Source organism: Ambystoma mexicanum, chromosome 13, assembly GCF_040938575.1.
Source record: "Ambystoma mexicanum isolate Mex_15411 chromosome 13, UKY_AmexF1_1, whole genome shotgun sequence".
Classification (NCBI taxonomy): Eukaryota; Metazoa; Chordata; class Amphibia; order Caudata; family Ambystomatidae; genus Ambystoma; species Ambystoma mexicanum.
In genome coordinates, this window is record NC_090938.1 from 479131633 (window position 1) to 479150770 (window position 19138).

General features: G+C 45.4%; 1 protein-coding gene across 1 annotated transcript in view; it reads right to left on the reverse strand.

The window, feature by feature from the left end:
• Positions 1 to 19138, reverse strand: part of LOC138521351 (E3 ubiquitin-protein ligase RNF113A-like) — a 300379-nt gene that overhangs the window by 213824 nt on the left and 67417 nt on the right. Inside the window, exon 3 of the mRNA XM_069634120.1 lies at positions 2183 to 2290. Within this exon, the coding sequence (XP_069490221.1) occupies positions 2183 to 2290 (108 nt within the window). The remainder of the gene's footprint in view (positions 1 to 2182; positions 2291 to 19138) is intronic.

The following is a 19138-nucleotide window of genomic DNA, read 5'->3' on the forward strand; positions in this document are numbered from 1 at the left end:
GAGCTTCCTCATCTCAGTATGCATGTTCTCTTCCTCTACTAGGTTACTATGCTCTTCTTTGTCCTGTCCCAGTTTCAGTAGATGACCCAAATAGGAAGTCCCTACTCGTCCTCGTCCCAGTACCTCTGAAGGAGATCAGAGCATCTATTCTACAGGAGGTACATGGAAGTATGTGGGATTAAAGACCCCTGTGTAGAGCAGGAGGAAGGGGGAGATGCTGATGTAATGCGTTCATAATGTGTTCTCCCCAGATAGTCGTCCCTAGTCCCATAGGAGGGAACCCTCCCCATGAGATCCACCCACTGAGTACCACCCCAGGGGGACTATCGGGCAGTGGCCTCACCTCCCTGGTCTCATGGGAAGGGGATACCCCCAGGGGAGAAGGGACGACATTCGAGGATTCCTCACACTGTGCAAGAGGCTAGTGATAGCTGTGCATTTTCTTTTAGTTGCACCGTTGTTTAGGCATTTAATGCATTGGTAAATATGTGGCTCTCTTAAAAAGGAACACAATGGCTACAACGTTTTTAAATCCCATGATGTGTCCATTTTCCTGTTGCATTTTATTCACCAAGGGAAACCATTTTGGCCATTCTGCCTAAGTGAGCTCTGAACTTTTTTGTAAGGATCTCGCACATTACCGAGTGCAAATGCTCACAAAAGTGGATTTTTCTAGTCCCCCTGATCGGGCGGCTGCCAAAACATTGGTTGGTGTGCTTGAGACAAAGCCAGGGTGGATGGTTGGTGCTGTACCTGCAACTACATTCAGAGTAGCTCAATGGATCAAAAGGGTGCCAGAGACTTTTTGCTGAACCTGATCTGCTGACTTCTGAAGTAAACTGTTTCTCCTCCGTCCAGAGGAATCCTTCCTCTGATCTAATGAGGACAGCTGGATCCTTCAGCCTTGCAGCTCTGTGCACTCCCCTAGAAGCATCTGCACAGTCTCCACCACTGGGACAGAAATGGGCCTGTGCCCTGCTGTTGTTCACAAGAACCCGCTCCATCATCAGATGCATTGGACTGTACATCTATATAGCTGATCTTCTTTGAGGGACCTTCCCATCAGTCTTGAAGTACATTGAGATCACCAGAGTATCCTCTGACCAGATTTAAAGGATCAAACCTTGTACTGCCATGCCGCTCCCAAGAACAGCCTTTCCTGCGATATCTAGCAAGGCTTTTTCAATTGAGTGGACAAGCATAGTTTTCCTCGCTCAACCATCTGCAGGGACTCTGCTTGCAGACCCTGCTATAGGAACTGCCATTATGTCCAACACCTGAACCAGTGACTCCTTGAATTCATTAACTTACTTTAACCACCTGTTCCACAACCTGAGGGTGTTCAGACTTGCAATCTGTCACTAGTTCAAACCTTTTCCTCCATTGGCCTGCCAACTGCAATTTACGCTGCATCTGAATTCTTCAGTCTTCTTGGCAATCTTCCTTTCAAGGAACTTTGGTCAGATCTCTGCTGGTGGGGGTCCATCATCATAGCTAGCCTGAAGGTCACCTTGCCTGCAGCTCCCCTATTTGTACTTCTCTTTTACTTGGTCTAAACATATATAAAAAGCGGTATTGCATGTAAACTTGACTTTAATACTTTACAGAGTATTTTAGGATTTTTAGGGGCAATTTACTTTTTCTTTTTACATACATTCTATTTTTCAAGTACTTACCGGTATTGCACATATTTAGATAATAGTATATTTTCAGTTATATACTGTATGGACTTTCCTTTATTGTGTGCGGATGTGTGTGTAAGCTGTTCTTTATTACCAGCTCTCTCCCCTCCAGAGAGTGAACGCAGGCTTCTCTCTTTTAGAGCTACCATTGTGAGAATCTGGATTATCCCAAGGAAACCATTCCAAACACTACTCGTTGGTCTTCAGAACCTCACCAGAATGCTTGCAGTACACCCCCCCACCCATCCCAAAGGTGACTCCCTTGATTCTTGCCATTTCTGTGGGTTCGTAACCATACCTAGTTTTGACTAACGAACCATAAGAGAAGACCTCATCGCAAGAAGCTCAAATCCTGGTGTACCGCACTGTATTATGATTGAGCTGCTTGCCAACAAACATCGCCTCAAATCCAGCCATGCAAAAAAGCCATATGGGCACAGAAAGGTAAACAATCACGAAATAAATGCAGCACTGCAATATAGGAAAGCTATGCCACTTACTGCAGAGCGTGTGGACTTGTAGGACACTGCGATTCCTTTTTGAACTCCTTCGTCTTCACTACTCGGGCTTTCGCTGTAGTGAGTCCTCTCTTTTACGCTCTTGTTGGTCTAGGAGAAAAAAATCATCATTAGTTAAAATCAAATATTCCATAGCCACAAGAACAAAAGTCCAAATTACCCATAACTTGCGTATGGGTGATGCACATACTTTAGTCAGGGAACAGACAAAACAGCTTCTACAACAGAACTATCGCATAAAACATTACAGTTGACTATATCCCAGCACCAGTGGTACAACCTTGGGAACATTTCTGTATGTCAAGGCTGTCAGAGAGCGCCCGGTATCAAGTAAATAAGCAAAGTAGCCACTGGAAGGCTTCAAATATTTGACTGAATAAATATTATTCGTTTTTTTATGTTTTTATATTTGAATATAGCTAACAGATCATTAACATTTTTACATTATGCAGCATTAGTCAATTACCTCACATCATTGCCAAGTTGGTCCATCATGGAGGAATTCTAGTATACGTGCGTATCAGATGGATTCTACTGAGGCCTATGCTTAAGCCCCATGGTCACCCTGATCTCAATAAGCTTGCAGTAAAATCCAATGTAGGGTGACAAATCTCTTACTTATAAAAAAGGGAAATTTGTGGATATGTGTTAGGAAGTCATGTCCCTCAGTCTTGCAGAACCACCCCCCCGTACATACTTACTGTAACACGCAGAAAGCAAGCAGCTTTGCGGCGATGCCGCGGTACATATCGAGACTTGCGTCTGATGTGGCACCTGCCTTTAAGATGGCGGCCCGCCAGGCGCTAGCCGGCCAATTCCTGCCAATTCCTGATACACGTGATAGTACATACTTCCGGTTTGCTTTCATAAAGTGCAGGAAGATGCTCAATTTGGCGTCTTTGCAATGGCGATCGCACCTGGAGGCACGTTTCGGAGCTATTCGCATACTGTTACCAGTCAAAGTAAGTTATTATAGTTTTAGGGCAAATTAGGAAGGCTGCAGGTCTTCGTAGTTAGGGTTTCCTTCACAAGTACATTTGTGGTATAACGACTATCTACTTGAATTGTTGACTTGCCTACTAAGGAGAAGAACATGTTACCTACCCCTAGTAACGTTCTTTCGACTGGATGTCACTCCCACGTATTCCTCATTTTTGACACTTGTTGTCCAGCTTCTTCGGATAAAAAAATATTTCCGCAGATGGCGCATTGCGTCGATGGCGTCCCTCGAAAGCCTCCGTCGGGGATGTCATCATAAAAGGCATATATAGCATGCGCATCGCCCTTTGGCCTCCGTTCTGTTTTTCCTCCTCTTGTAGCAGAGATACCTGTAAACACAGGAGTGACCTAATCTGCTTTGATGTAACAGAACCTGTAAAAGCATGGGAAATTCTACTGAGGGGTAGGATGGGAGGGCGATGAGAAATACGTTGGAGGAACAGCCAATTGAAAGAACGTAATCAGGGATAAGTAATTTGTTCTTCGAATAGATTGTGTCCTCTCACGTATTCCTCATCTTTGACAGACTCCTAAAGCAGTATTTGGTTTGGAGGAGGGAGTAGAATTACAATTCATACAGTTTCATGGACAGAGTGGAGGACTGCCTTGCCAAAAGTACCATCCTGAGCAAGGGAAGAAACCAGGCAATAATGCTTAGTGAACGTGTGGATGGAAGACCATGCTGCCGCTTCACAAATGTTTCTAATTGCTAAGCCCCTTTCAAGGGCTGTAGCCATGTCCCCGGTGGAATGAGCTCTTATAACTTCAGGAGGATCTTTTCCAGCCAGCCTGTAACATTCTGATACTGCCCGAATTATCGATCTAGATAAGGTCTGTTTGGTAACAGCATGAACCAGCTTGTGTCCCATGTATCCAATGAAGAGTCAGTCATCAATTCGTAACTTAGACATTCTTGAGTTGTAAAAGCTTAACGCTCTCCAAGGGTCTAACCCGCTCTGCAAGGGTCTAACCTGTGTAGTCTTTCCTCTTCCTTACCAGGATGAGGTGGGAGATAGAAAGAAGGTAGAACAATTACCTACATGAAAATCAGAAATGATTTTGCCCAAAAAAGAAGGTTTGACCCTTAAAGCAACCCTATCCTTGTGGGTGATGGTAAAGGGTGGCTTGGATGAAAGTGCCTGAAACTCGCTCACTCTGCAGGCTGATGTCAGAGCTACCAATTGGATGGTTTTGAAGGTTAATAACCTTAAAGGACATGTGTGCAGAGATTCAAAAGGTGCACACATTAGGAACTTTAAAACCAGATTAAGGTCCCAAAACGGAACCTGGAAAGGAGATGAAGGGAACACATTAGTGAGCCCCTTCAGAAATTGAGTCACCAGTGGAATTCTGAAAAGGCAACAGACCACCGACGAGCGCTTAAAAATGGACAGCGCCACCAAGTAGCCTTTAATGGTACCAATCTGGAGTCCCAGATTAGACAAGGATAGAAGAAAGGATAAAACATCCAGTGTTTTGCATAGAAAAGGATCTACATTCTTTTCCTTGGCACCAGTTGCAGAATTTATTCCAACGGCAACGGTAGAAAGACTTTGTTGCTGGCCTTCTGGTCGAAAGCAACACCCCCATTATGTCATCCGGGAGGTCCCACTCTTTATATCTCAGCCTTTCAGAAACCAAGCGTGAAGGTTGAGAGTCTTGACCTCTGGGTGGAGAACCCGACCCTCCTCTCGCGAGAGAAGGTCCTCTCTCTTTGTGGAAGACACATCAGAAGACAGATGGACAGGTCCAGAAGGTCCGGGTACCACGTCCTCCTGTCCCAATCCAGGGCAATTAGGATCATGAGTTTCCCGAACCTTCTTAACCTCCCGATTATATGAGGGATTACGGGGACTGGAGGAAACTCATTCAGGAGTGGAAACTCGCAGTACACTACGAACGCGTCTCATAGAGCTCCTCTTGGGGGAAATTCCCTGGAGCAATATCTTTCGCACTTCCGGTTGACCTCGGTCGCGAACAGATCTACCCGAGGGGTTCCCCAAAGGGTGAATTTCTCTTGAACTTCCCGAGCTGGTTCCCACTCGTGGGAGACTGTGCTCTGCCTGCTCAGAGCATCCGCTGAAGTGTTCTCCTCTCCGGCTAGGTGAACTGCCAAAAGGGAGATTCCATCTTGAATTTCCCAGGACCAGAGCTGCATTGCCTCTCTGCACAGTGGTAGTGACCCTACACCGCCTCTCTTATTGAGGTAACACATGGCCACTGTGTTGTCCGTCATTATCAGGACATACTTTCCCCGTACAGAGGTCCAAAAGGTCTTCAGCGCTAGATTGCCCTTAGCTCCAAAAGATTCATATGTATTTTGGACTCCAATGGAGACCAACGACCGCCGACTATCAAATCGTTGGCATAGGCTCCCCATCCCATGAGTGAGGCATCCATCACTACTGTATTCTCTAGCCATGGTTGCCAAAAGGGTTCTCCCTTCAGAAGATTGTCCTCGCAGGCCCACCACAGAAGATATGTGAGACCCTGGTTGGAATCTGAAGTCGGTTCGACATTTTCCTGAGTACTGGGACCATTGAGCCCATTGAAGGGATCTGTTAGGCAAGATTTGGAGCAGTACCCTTTGGGTGCACTACAACAACCTTGACCTCCTGGCAATAGGAACCGAACCTTTGGTATAAGTCTGTACTACACAGGTTGGTAGTGTGGCTGAGCAGCCAGGCTTATCTCAAGAGGGGTCAATGTGAGCAGTAGGGTGGTTACACAGAGATTCACAATGACAAACGAACACTTACACTGAAGGTTTCTTGACTAAACAATTATTAATTTACTGAACAGTCAGTCTGAATAAGACTTCTTCAGAAGGGGCAATATAATAGTAACACACAAATACACTCCAAAATACACACTCTTAGCTTCTCTAAATCAGCAATCACCCATTTGGGATGGCACACAGACACTGCCTACGCCCTCAGGTGACTTAAATAGCTAGGACACTGTGGACATTAATATATCACTGGTACATTTAGAGCAATACTGAGATGAGTGTCAAAGTAAAGAGGTTTCAGAATAAAACAAGAGATCACACAAATATTCTGGAAGTGGCAAGTACTTTTCAACCCCTCAATGCAAAGTAAATTAACCCTTTTATAGAGGGAAGGTAAGACACAAGCAGAGGAGAGAAGAGACATTCAGGGAGCCAGGCCAGCCAATGTCAATTGGGCAAAAGTCAAGGTGAGCTGAAGCACTTCTTGCAGTTAAGTAAAAGTCTTGCACAATGTTTTAGAAGTCTTTGTAGAAAAAGTAGAATTAAAGTAGGGTCCCAAGCTGGGAGGCTTGTGGAAGGTAGAAGATGCAAGCAACTCTACAGAAGCAACCAGGACAAGTCTCTACTGAGATCAAGTAAGATTACAACAACAAGAGCTAAGTTCTTAGACTGTATAGCACCTTTGCTTAGAAGAAATGGTTCCAGCTGGTTTCTGTTCCTGTGTGGCTCTGTAGATCCTTTTGTTCCTGTGCCTCAATCGTGGGGACAGGAGGGAGAATTTCTGGGGACTCCTGCAACACAACGGGACGGTCAGCGACAGAAAAGGACCAACTTCTATTCAGCGGCACTTTGCGGTTTCAGCTCTTCGCGTCCCAGCAAATAGCATGACCGTGGTCTCACGGATAACACTCTGGACTTTTCTCGCATCTGGGGTCCAGCACTATGTTGAAGTGGCTCAGGCTTGGTCAGATCTCCCGGAGTCCGGGGGATCTTCCAGCAGCTCAGGTCTGTCTTAAAAGTGATGCACTCTGTTTGGTGTTCCTCGCCCTGGCACTTCTGCTGCTGCGCTGCTGGAACCGAAGTACAGCCTGCTCCGAGAGGATGTCCAAACGAGTTCACTTTGGAGTCGATTGGTCCCACCAACTCAAAGGGAAAAGTTGTCCTTGCAGGGCTTCTCTAGTCAAGGCGAATTCTGAGCTTCAGCACAGCATTAGGGCTTCACCGGGCCAACAAATGGTCTAGGAGTTGCAGCAGGCATCTCTTCCAAGCTCTTCTTCAGATTCCTTCTTCCAATGGTCGACTCTGCCTTCCAAGCCAAAAAGCCTTGCCTTTTATGCAGGTTTCTCCCAATTATTCCAGCCTAGCTGTCAATCGCATAGCAAGGTGGCTGCCCTTGCCGGACAAAGCAAAACAAAACCATATGTTGCCATGTGGTACCCCTCAGATGCACTCCTAGTGGGACCGCTGATCCTAGGTCTGATACTGCGGTCTATAGTCGGGGGTACAGTAAACAGAGAACATATCTGTCAGTAGAAAATTTGGTGATTCAACTGGAGTACATCATCATATAAATCTCATAGGTACATATAATGCATACAAATCACATTCAGACACGAATCCAGTTGATTGACAAACAAAACTTTATCTCATCATAGTAATGCAAATAAACTCAAATGCATGGTGTACAGAAATAAGTAAGCATACGTGACATGGTAACTCAAGTACGTCCACAGAAGCTCCTACTCAAATTGGTATATTGCCGAAAGGGCTGGATCAGAACCTGAAGTCATTATTATTCAGTATAATTGAACTATAAATACCACTGATATTTGAAGTATCATTTCAACCTTAAGAACTTGAACTGTTAGTGCCTCCCCCTCTTCCACTTAGTTTTTGCCCTTGCCGGACAGCCAACCGGCGTGCATTCCTGTAACCAAGGAGATTAAAATTAAGCACAGGGAGTTTCGGGCACCTCCCTCACTTCCTGCCCCTGCCAGACATACTGGAGCCAGAGGCGGGTTTCACTCATGAATCCCGCCAAAGACAAAACGAACAAAGGGACCAAACCTGGTTTGGCGTGCAGAGTATATCTCAAGAAGGACCTTTCCAGCAAGAAATGGCGAAAAAAGAAGACCAGGGCTATTTTGACAAAATGGGCACCCTTGGGCGCTTAGTAAACCACTGCCACCAGCCATTAATTGTAGAAAGGGTAACATTAAAATGTTACATGAGAAACTAGAAACTAAGTAACCCCTCGAACACTCTATTGTAAGATAGTGTGTGCTGGGTCTAGAAAGTTACAAATGTAGGCACAGCCAATTTCACTTCACTGCTCTTGGAAACAGTAGTTTATCCTACAAGGTATTTAAACCTTCAAGACTTCCCTATGCCACTGCACTGAAGGTGCTGTGTGTCACAATGTAAAATGATGATGCATGTGGAGTTTGTCAGACTCCAAAACCAAAAGAAACAGAAAAACCAGAATTAAAGTACAAAGTCCCAAAGTTCAGCAAAAGAGCTGGGGGTTTCGAAGGTGGAGGCAATTTAGCACTAAACTGAAAATTCTTCCCAACAGGATCTCATTCTCAGGTGAGTCTCCGGCACCAGAAAAATGCAGGATGCCATGAGGCCGAGCAACTTCAGAAAATTGAAGGCCGTAGACTGTGGGCATTTTGAAATACTGGAGCTTTTGGGAAGGTGTCATATGGGACTTCTTGTAATTAAGGGAGAAGTACAGTCTGTGAAGAGAGTGGCAGGTGACATTGAGATTATCCAGGACTTGCTCGGCAGAACGCGCTCTGATCAGCCAATCGTCTAGGTAGGGGTAGACATGAATCACCCTATCCTGAGACTTGCTGCCACTACCGCCATCAGTTTGGTGAAAACCCTTGAGCGGAGGCCAGCCCGAATGGCAGAAATCGAAATTGATCAAGAGAACCCGCCAACTGCAAACCTCAGGTATTTTCTGTGCTTGAGATCGATGGGCACATGAAAATAAGCATCCTGAAGGTCCAATGACACCAACCAATCCTGGAGTTGGAGGGCCTGAAAGATCTAAGAAAGTGTGACCATCTTGAACTTGTCCTTCCTGAGGAACTTGGTCAAGTATCTCAAGTCCAAGATGGGTCTCAGGCCTCAGTCCTTTTTGGGTATCAACCATCCCTTGTTCCTCTCTGCTAGAGGCACTGTTTCTATAGCACCTTTCTCTAGCAGGGTTAAAATGCCCTGCACAAGGAGTGGATCCGGAATCCTCCAAGAGCGATTCCCCAGTGGATTGTTCCGAGGGCTCTTTAGGAAAGGAAGGAAGTAACCGTGGGCTACGGTTTCCGGAGCCCAAGCATCCGAAGTAATGTCTCGCCTTCTTCCAGATGTGAACCGTGACTCAAGACCATAGAGTAGTTTTGCGGTGGCTGATGCAGAGGACGATGGTAAGGCGGCTGCTACTTGACCTGGCTGTGCACCTCTACCTTGTCCACCACGAGGAAATCTTCTCTGGCCTCTATGACTGGCCATTCCTTCTCGCCCTTCCAACTGAGTAGTAACGAAAATATCTACACCTCCAAGGTTGCCCACTAGGACCAAAAGGCTGACGTTGCCCATTAGCGGCGCCTAAAGATACGGCTGCCGCCTTTGACGTCTGCAACTTCTCAAGGCTCTCATCAGCCTTGTTGACAAAAAGTTGAGACCGTCAAAAGGCATGTTGAGAAGTCTAGATTGCACATGAGGTGCAAAATGCGACTTTCTCAACCACGCAAATCTGTGCATAACGGTGCTGGTAGCCATAGTTCTGCTGATAATATCTACAGATTCCAAACCTGACTGAAGAGACTCGCACATGGCCTCTTTGCCATCACGAATAATAGCTAAGAAGCCGTCTCTTTCATCCCCTTTGGGAACGTGCTCTGCCGCCATGGAAATACAATCCCATAGAGTGTATGAAAACTTTGCAAGGGCAAAAGTGAAGATGGCAGATTTCAGTGCCATGCTCCCTGCAGAAAATACATTCCTCGCCCATCCATCTACGAATTTGTCATCCCCATCCCATCCCATCCATCTGCGAATTTGTCATCCCCATCAGGAGACATTTGTCGCCCCCATAAGGAGGGTTGGTAGGGTACGCCACTTGCTTGGAAGTAGCTGTCTGCACCACCAGACTCTCCAGAGTAGGGTATTTTCACAGGTAGTATGGGTCACTACTGGAAGGGCAGGATTTCTTAGTCAAGTTCTTATCAACTGTCGGATTGGACTCCGGAGCCTCAGAGTTCATTGCAACCCTTTTCTGCAATGCCACATGGAAAGGCAAAATAGGATCAGATTGTGGACCCTTGCCCGGAATGTCAGTGAGGTTGTCCTGCTCATAAGGCAATTGAGGCCTACTCCAAACCATGTATTCCACCACCTTCGACATGAGCAGCCTGTCGGAAGCATCTGCATGCTACCCAGCCTCTGGCTTTCCAAATTCAAGTTCGGGTGAGGCATCTACCCCACTTGCTGTTTGCAAGTTGTCATACAGGTCCTTCATTCTGGACTCTTCAGAAATAAAACTCTCTGGTACTTTGGGAGTACTGTACTGTAACCCAAATGGGGCTTCATCATCCTCGGACCGCTCCTCTTCTTCAAAGAGATTTAAAGAAACCCTTTTTAGGTAGTGGAGCATATATTTTGTCTGGTTTTGCTATAATTGGCTTCGACGTCGTCAATGCTTTCTTAATCAGCGCCGACTTAGGAGCGCTCGGCACCGACAGCACAGCTGGCAAATATGGCGCGGCTGCCGTCGAAGGCTTCAGCGTCGATGTCGAGGGCTTGGCAGGTGAAGGCACCGCCGGTGTTGATGGCATCGACGACCTTGACTTCTACTTTTCCTTGTGTCTCGTATGATCCTTCGATGCAACATCGGTACGAGGCCTCAAAGGTTCACGATGCGCATCAGGCTTTTTTCCCAGGCTCGAGGGCACGCAGGATTTCCAACGAGACCTTTCCTTTCTGGCTTGTTTCAAAGGCTCGGTAGGAGCACAGCTTTTTTGTTTCTCAAAAATCTGTAGCATTTCAGTCCTGAAGGCTTCCCACTCGGCCGGAGTGGACTTAGTAGGGCAAGCAACCCTATCGGGGGAAATGTCGGATGACGGCGACCTACGCCGACTTCTCTTCGATTTCTTCGAGGACGAAGAAAGCGGTGTGAGCCACTCCTACATCTGGATCGCTTGGCCGCCTTCCTCAGAGGAGAGTCGTCTCTCGAATCGTCGGTCGAAGGTTTCGCGATCGAGTAGGAGACTTTTTAGGGATTTTTCCTACCTTCAGCTTCCCCTTCCGTTCCCTCAAGGCTTTTCCAGTCATGGACTGGCATTTCAAACAGTCAGAGGTGTCGTGGTCCGTTCCGAGGCACCGCAAATAGATAGGTGAGGGTCAGTGAGTGACATTTTTGACCCGCAATCCCGACACTTCTTGAAACCGGACTTCAGAGTTATCGATGTTGATGATGAAGACATTATCGAGAGTGTTTGTAACAAAGACATCACAAGATGAGGTGTGCTGAATTTCGCCGCAGAAAAACTGAACTGAGGCCAACGGGCGCTGCTCGTGCTATATGCCTTCAATGACATGATCCTCGACGGAGGCCTTCGAGGGATATCGACTCGACGCAATCGACACACAGCACACTGGGCTAAAGCTGGACAACAAGTGTCAAAGATGAGGAATACGTGGGAGGACACAATCCATTCGAAGTGCTTTTTACAACTTCTCCCAAAAAAATTGTAGGGTAGTATTTTTTTCAGTTGAATCATTTACCCTACCATACTATTTTTGTTACCGCAAAACCTCTACCTTATCTTGTTCACCATATCAACAGCACCCTATGTATCCTAACCCTTTTCAAACATTTACCTTTATTCTATCTTGCCATCCTTCCTTGGCTTCTCACCTCACCTCAGAAGATGATTATCCAGAACCCCACCGACCCTCCACTACATGATACAGTGCCTTCAAGACACGTCTGACAAACCCAGTGTCACACAAGGCAGGCAAACCTGGGTTCGCCAGTGACCCCTGCTTCCCCAAATAAGCTGTTATCATTGACAATCTCTGTGGCTTGTACATCCTCATGTGTGCAAATCGTCAGTACAAGGTTCATGTGATTCAGGGACTATCAATGTGTGTGTGTCTGACATTTTTAGCATACTTCCCAACATGCTACAAACTTAAAATCTAGCATGTGTGTAGGTTCCATGGTGTGGACAATGCAACAAGTATAAAATATACCTTTTTCTGATTTATTTTTGTTTTAAGCGGTCTGCAATGCTTACCCCTGCCATATGGCTCTTTGCGCCGTAGTTATGCCATAGTTCTACGTTCATTGTTCCTAAAGTTCAGCAGGTCATGAAAACTTCTGCAGGCCATGAAAACTTCAGCAGGTCAATCTACCTAAACGTTCCACACTATCCACATTCTATCTCACATTAGCAGCACTCACTTGTCATGCATGTGACAAAGAACTGTGCTTTTGTAGTAATGTGGGTGACAGGGAACGGTGCATGTCTCTTCAATAGTGTCCGCAATGACATTGTCGGTCACATTGTGGCAAATCTCCCATTTTAACTACAGAAACAATTTCCCACATAAGCTGAGGAATGTATGCCATCTCAACAGTACAAAGCTTACATGCTTCAGCCGTACATGTACGGCACTTATATTGAGGTTGCTGCTGCCTCAGCTGTAGATCTGGACACCAATAATGTTGCTGTGCAATCTGAACGCTCCAACTCAAAGTAGCGGCAATCGATTCATGGGATTCATGCTTTTCTCATGGTCAGCTTCATTTGGCTTGCTCCAGAGTTAGAAACAAAGACAATTTGTTCACACTCCTACAGGTAAGACTAACAATATAGTCTACAAAGAAGCATTGGTTTAGTTAATTAAATAAACTTCAAACTAGGACTGAAGTAAGAAGAACCGTGCAAACACTGGTATACTTGCTAGTACATTATAAGAACCTATTGCTTCAATCAATGTAATGTCCATACAAGGTTACAGATTTTTTGTAGACCATCTTCAGCTGCAGGCAAGTAAAAACGTTGAAATACACTTAGTGCATATGTATAAATTACACAAGTCTATTTAGAGGCGATGTGGCCGACTCTGGTATTCAGCTGGTCACTAGCATTCAACCTTAAATGGTCCGTCTAAACAGTGCTAGAGTGCTGACTCAGGGCAAGTGTCAGGACTAATTTTCCCTTAACCACGACTGCTATATCCAACGCAAAATAAACCCCACATCTTTTTAGCTGCATGGGGTACTGTCCTGATGCTGCAGTTGTCCCAATGTTACAACAAGGCTAATAATAGCCTGTGGGAAGTTTGTGGTTGGAGGTTTGTATCACTTTTTGTCAAAATCCATCTGTTTCGACCCTCCAGAGGTCTTCATCTAGCAGAGGACAACTGTTCTGGGTTCTTGGGATTCCAATTGAAGCTCTGGTAAAGTCCCCAGATCATGCAAGAAACTAAAGAACCACCAAAGGTTTAAGGAGAAAAGGGGTCTGCTAATGCTGGGGAAGAGTTGGGCCGTGTTTGGTTAAAGGGAAACTGAGGCTCTGGTGATGGGACGGTACAATGGAGGTCCAGCAATGGCAGCAGGTAAGCAGAAGTACATTCACAGGTACAGACATTTCATTTTTATCAGGATTGGAATCCAATTGCATTGTAAACCCAAAACTGATTATCTGTTTAGTTCACAGTGCTCAAGTGTTCCACTGTCCACATAAGGACACACACCAAAAGATCTTGGTGGGCAGGAAAGCAGGTGATTCAGTAGGTCCTACTGTGTCAAGGAAACAAACCACCAACACAGGGTAGTAGTGTGGTCCAGAGGCTCCGGTATGTGCTGCCACTGGGGCCATGGTAAAAGCTAGTCTTGAGTGGATTGCAGATGTGGGAGAGATCTGCAAACACATTCAGCCGAGGTGCCCTCTTGCTGCTTCAGGGACTAGTCCAACCACTGAATAAGGTAACTGTGCAAGCACTCTTTCTGCATGATGATTCGGAATTGAATGAGAAACTCAGCCTCTAATACTAGGGAAGCCAACAGTTATAAATACTAGTAACATGCGCTTAGCACAAAATAATTTTATTTGCCGTCTTGAGTTTCAAGAGCAATCCGTTTGACATTTCAGTCTTAAAAGTCTTCACTTGTTTTGACATATCATCTTTATCAAGGACTGAAAATAAGCTGCTTTGATCCCTTGCTGTGGGTGGGTCCGATATGCCGCATTCTGGTGTGAGCTTGGAATGCTGATGTTGATATACACTAATGTATGTAGAAAAATGTCCCTTTGCAAAAATATGTTTTCTGTGTTGTCAGATTCCACTGTTTAGAATGCGAGTAGATCTCATGCTGAAAATCGGGAGGCAGACAACCAGACAGGAATCATCTGTGGCGATTCCTGACCGGACATCTGCATCCTGATTTTCAGCAGGAGATCTACCCACATTCTAAACAGTGGAATCTGCCAACACAGCGAACATATATTTTTGCAAAGGGACATTTGTCTACATACATTAGTGTATATCAACATCAGCATTCCGAGCTCACACCAGAGTGTGGCATATTGGACCCACCCACAGTAAGGGATCAATGCAGCTTAATTTCAGGCCTTGATAGAGACGATGTGTTGAAACACGCACAGGCTGTTAAGACTGAAATATCAAAACAGATTGCTCTTGAAACTCAAGACAGAAAATAACATTTTATTGTGATAAGCACATGTTACTAGTCCTTTTAGCTGTTTGCTTATCTTTTGTGGTGAAGGGTATAACCAAATTGCTAGACGTGCAGCTGGCATTCAGATTGACCTTCGGGTTTTGGTTAAGCGCACTGGGATTCCAGTTTACCCACAATTGTTCGTTTTGATTTTCTAATCCCAGGGACGACACCATTTTAAACATTTTTGTTACCAGAGCATTGAACCTTCACATGTTTATTCATAGGCTATGGGTTGTTCATTCCCAGTCGATGCACCAGGCATCTTTTCATACTAATCTCATCAGGCAGATTCCAAGCAGATCCAGCAACAGTGCCAAGTCAGGAAATGCCCTTACAAGGCTACCAGACAAATCAGGTAAAGTAATGCCACTTGCATGACTTTATATGCTTCACATTCACCCACACGTGAAGAGTTTAAAAACAAAAGGAGAGCATGTACCCCTGTGCTACCTCTTCTAGAGTCAACAACTTTGGGATCTTTGACCGCACGTTCTTGAAAACTGGGTTGCAGCATGTCGGTAATTTGTAATATAACAAAATACTACAGGAAGGTGCGCTGTACAAGAACACCTGACCATTTATTCCCGAAGAAAGTTAGAAAAATGTAAAAGAAACATGAAAGGTATCTCTTGGTTTTCACTCGTGTCTCAATTTTAACTGAATTATTTGCAAGAAAATGCACTAGGTCCAAGAATTTATGCCTTTAAAATGTAGTTTGATACCTCACTAGTTCATATCAGAGTATGTAAACTCCAATGTTATTCTAGGGGATGTTGTCCTCCTCCTTTAGTTATATTAATGCACCTCGAGTTCATTAAACCAGAGTGTTCAAACTCAGCATGTTCAGTAATGTGCTCCCAGGATACTGTGTTTGGTATATCCAAGAGGTACCATCTATTCCATAATATGCTTAATGTTAAAACCATATTTCTCTTGAAGCAACTTTTCCTCCATAGTCCATGGACCCCCACACTTTTTGCATTTGTTTCTGTATCCTAACCTGACTTTAAAGTGGAGCACAGTGTCCAGCTGAATTCCACTGGGCTTTCGCTCAATGTTATGGGGAAACAAACGGACATATCCTTCAGGCTGCAAGTACTGAGAAGCTTTGTTTCTCTTAGTCTTTCGACTTCGATGGCACTTGTTGGCAACATTTATTTTTTGTACTGTGTAAAATAACTTACAGTACCGCGCAATGGGGTCAGTGTGTTTTATGGCCATAGACACCCTCTAAGGAATATTTGGTGATTGTACAATGTGCCTTGGAACAGACTGATGGCAGCAGTAGCTTTTTTCTTGGATTTGTTTAACTTTTTACTGAGCCATTCCGCATTTACCACATTTTGTTCATGACTGTGCCTAGCATGGGCATGCCACAAGGTATTTTGTCTGTTCCTTTGGCCATTTTGTGCCTTGCCCCTTCAGGGCCGGGGTTTCCTTAATTGGGCATGCAGTTGCCTGCCAAAGCGGCTTCTTTTACGGGTCCCTGCAGGTCACGTGTGTGGGGACCTAGGAAGTGGGCTGAGACCGTTGGGTCCCAATCCACACTACTGGTGCCAGAGTGTCTTGTGTGCATGAGAACCCCAGCGGTCCCCGATTGGACCACTGCTGGTGTGCATACATGGAGCAGATCTTCCCAATGGTGGGCCGGGTGCGAGTACTTGCCTGACTGTGGATATGAGGAGGGATTCTGCATTAATTCTGGCAGATCAGCAACAGGTCACAACTGACCTGCAGACGGAACTACGTATCCTGAAGAGCCAAGCAGAACAAAGGGTGACCCCGAGACACACTGAAGAGGGCTGGCACCCGAATCCCGTTGTTGTCCAGGTGGGGCCCTGCTTTGTGCTTGATCTCAGAAGACCTGCAAAGGTGCTTCAAACCTTTTCAATGGTGGGAACAATCACTCTACGTCTCCTGGTAACCCTGCAAGTGAGCCTGTTTCGAAGTGTCTCTGGGCCAATTAGTGGACTGTCGGCTTAATCCTTGGCTGCCCTGAAGGAGGGTCACGGTTTTAATCCCAGCATATCCAACAAAGCACCCGTCTGCCGAATTTCATCATTCCAGCATCTTTGGGTCGCAAGATAGGAGGCTGTGTCATACCGCGAGAGTTCTGTGCTCCTGCGTCACTCTGCGGCAGTGACAGCCACTAAAGGCGTTTTCCTGCGTTACTTTCTGTACCCTGAGACCTGCTGCATCTGTGTTTTATTCATTCTTCATCCAAATCAAGAGTTACAGCTCCTGTCCCAAACCGGACCTGTATTCTCACCCGCAGCGCGCCTGTGCATCTGGAAGTCGAATCAAGGGAGGGAAATCAAACCTTTGATAAGCGTCTGTAGACCTGTCACGTCTGAACCAAACCTGAGCTAAGGGAGGTGAGTAGTGGAGTCACTCAACGGTGGCCCTTTGTTCATCCAAACGCATTCACGCATTGAAGGTTAATTTTGGCCTTCTCGTTGGCTTGGGTAGTATCTGCTTCCTAAAGCCCTCCGAAGGTTGGGAACAGCTTTGTTCATCGTAGCAGGTGTTCTACCATCTCTTGGAACTCATTGCACCTCTTCAGAATTCTACCCGTAACTTTTTCCTGCTCCATAAGAAGTACTTTGTGAAAACACAACTGAGCGCTTTTATGTACACATTGGGCACAAGGCTCCATTCATTTTAGGGCTGGATTTATAAAGTTAGGGTTGCCATCTCTGAAGACTGTTGGTGCTAAACAAGTTATACACCCTTTTCCTTTGCAGGTATTGGTGGTGTTACTAACTTTCTTGCACTGACTCCAGGGAGTGTGTATATTATGTAGTGTGTTACTTGTTTGGTATTTTACTATTGCATTCCAGTATTCATTTGTGTCATTATTGTGCCTATCTAAATAGTATATTTTCGTATACAGTCTAATTGTAATTGTTGGTGTTTCACTGTGTGTGCTCATTGGAGTCTCCCGATCACCCTCACCCCTCCTGAGGTTCAGCCTTGACTGCTCTCCAAGCCAACGTGAATTGGTCTGGCTATCGTCCCAGAAGTGTCCCCTGTTCATCTAACAAGGGTGGCCTCCTAAACATCTGTCCAGCAGGCCAGAGTTTAGAAATCAATTCTAACACTTACACACTTTCATTTTTGTAATCCTTGTACCCTCAGGATTTTGAAAATCCATATATTTTCATATATAATACTATACAGGAGATGTTATACCTCCAGAATCTGAAAAATAAAATATTTGTATGCAGGGGATCGTGTCAACACATGTTTACCCTACACGGGCATTTCCAGCACTCTCTAATTGATACGCAGCATCCAATTAGTAAAGAAAGCTCTTTTTTAATAACTTATGTTGCAAATGTATTCCCTAGTGAGGGTCCATCGTATCCCAATCTATCTAGTGGTTTTTTCTTCTCTGATTAATTCCTAGCAATAACACAGCTATAATTGGGTACTCTTCGACAAACAAGTAGGGCACTAAGACTGCTATGTGAGAGTACAAACACAGGACAAAACAGGTTACTTGGGGTTCCTCACGGGCATATCGATCACATTTACGTCCCGGATGAGGCCTCAGATTAGGGCCCGTCGGGGAACGGTCCAGTCACCAGTCAGGAAAAATACAAAAGTCACACGAGCCTCAGAGTTGCAGTTTTGGACTTTCAACATCACGCCCATAAGCGGGTCATTGGTGTTTTACATTATTCCCATGTTATACATACATGTTTCAGTTTCAGTTAGTCTGCATATCATGGCCGGTTTGCATTATGTTAACTATACCCCCCCTTTCTCCAGCCTTACCTGCAGTTTTACCTTGTTTGTGATGCTGGACAGAAGGGAGGTCAATGCTGCCTATTGTGGGCTAGTGGCTTGTCAAGTAACAAGGCTGCAAAAAGCAGCCAACGCAACAGAAAAGGCTCCGCTAGCCCAGAGAGCAGCTTCTATTGACTTTTACTACCTGCATATGAACCGCTCATGCAGCCTATACCTAAACATAACAATTATCGCTCGCAGTTTTACATGTTGCGTATTAGCTCTACCGACGTACTGAGATATGCCACTCAGACTCTGATATGCCTTAGAAGAGCTGCATCACCATTACAAGGTCCCCTACCTATTGCCCATAGGCACACATGACCTATAACGTGCGAGTTTACAAGCCATTTGCAGCCAACACGCTATACGTGGTTGTCTCCTGTTCTCTCCCCGTGCCTTAGGGAGACCCGTATGCCCGTTTATTAGATCCAATTGGGTGCAGGTTCCCTACCCGGGGATTAATTTTACTTGGATCTGGATGCGATTTAGTGACCCTACCACTCAAGAAGCTGAAAGCCCTTCTTGCTTCATGTAACAATTTGTCCGATCATCTTTTCTTTTAACCGCACCAACAATAATAGTACCTCCACAACCGCCTTATTGCCATTTCCCGGCTGCTGTAACTACTACTGCCACAGCTGGGTGAGTCTTACACAAT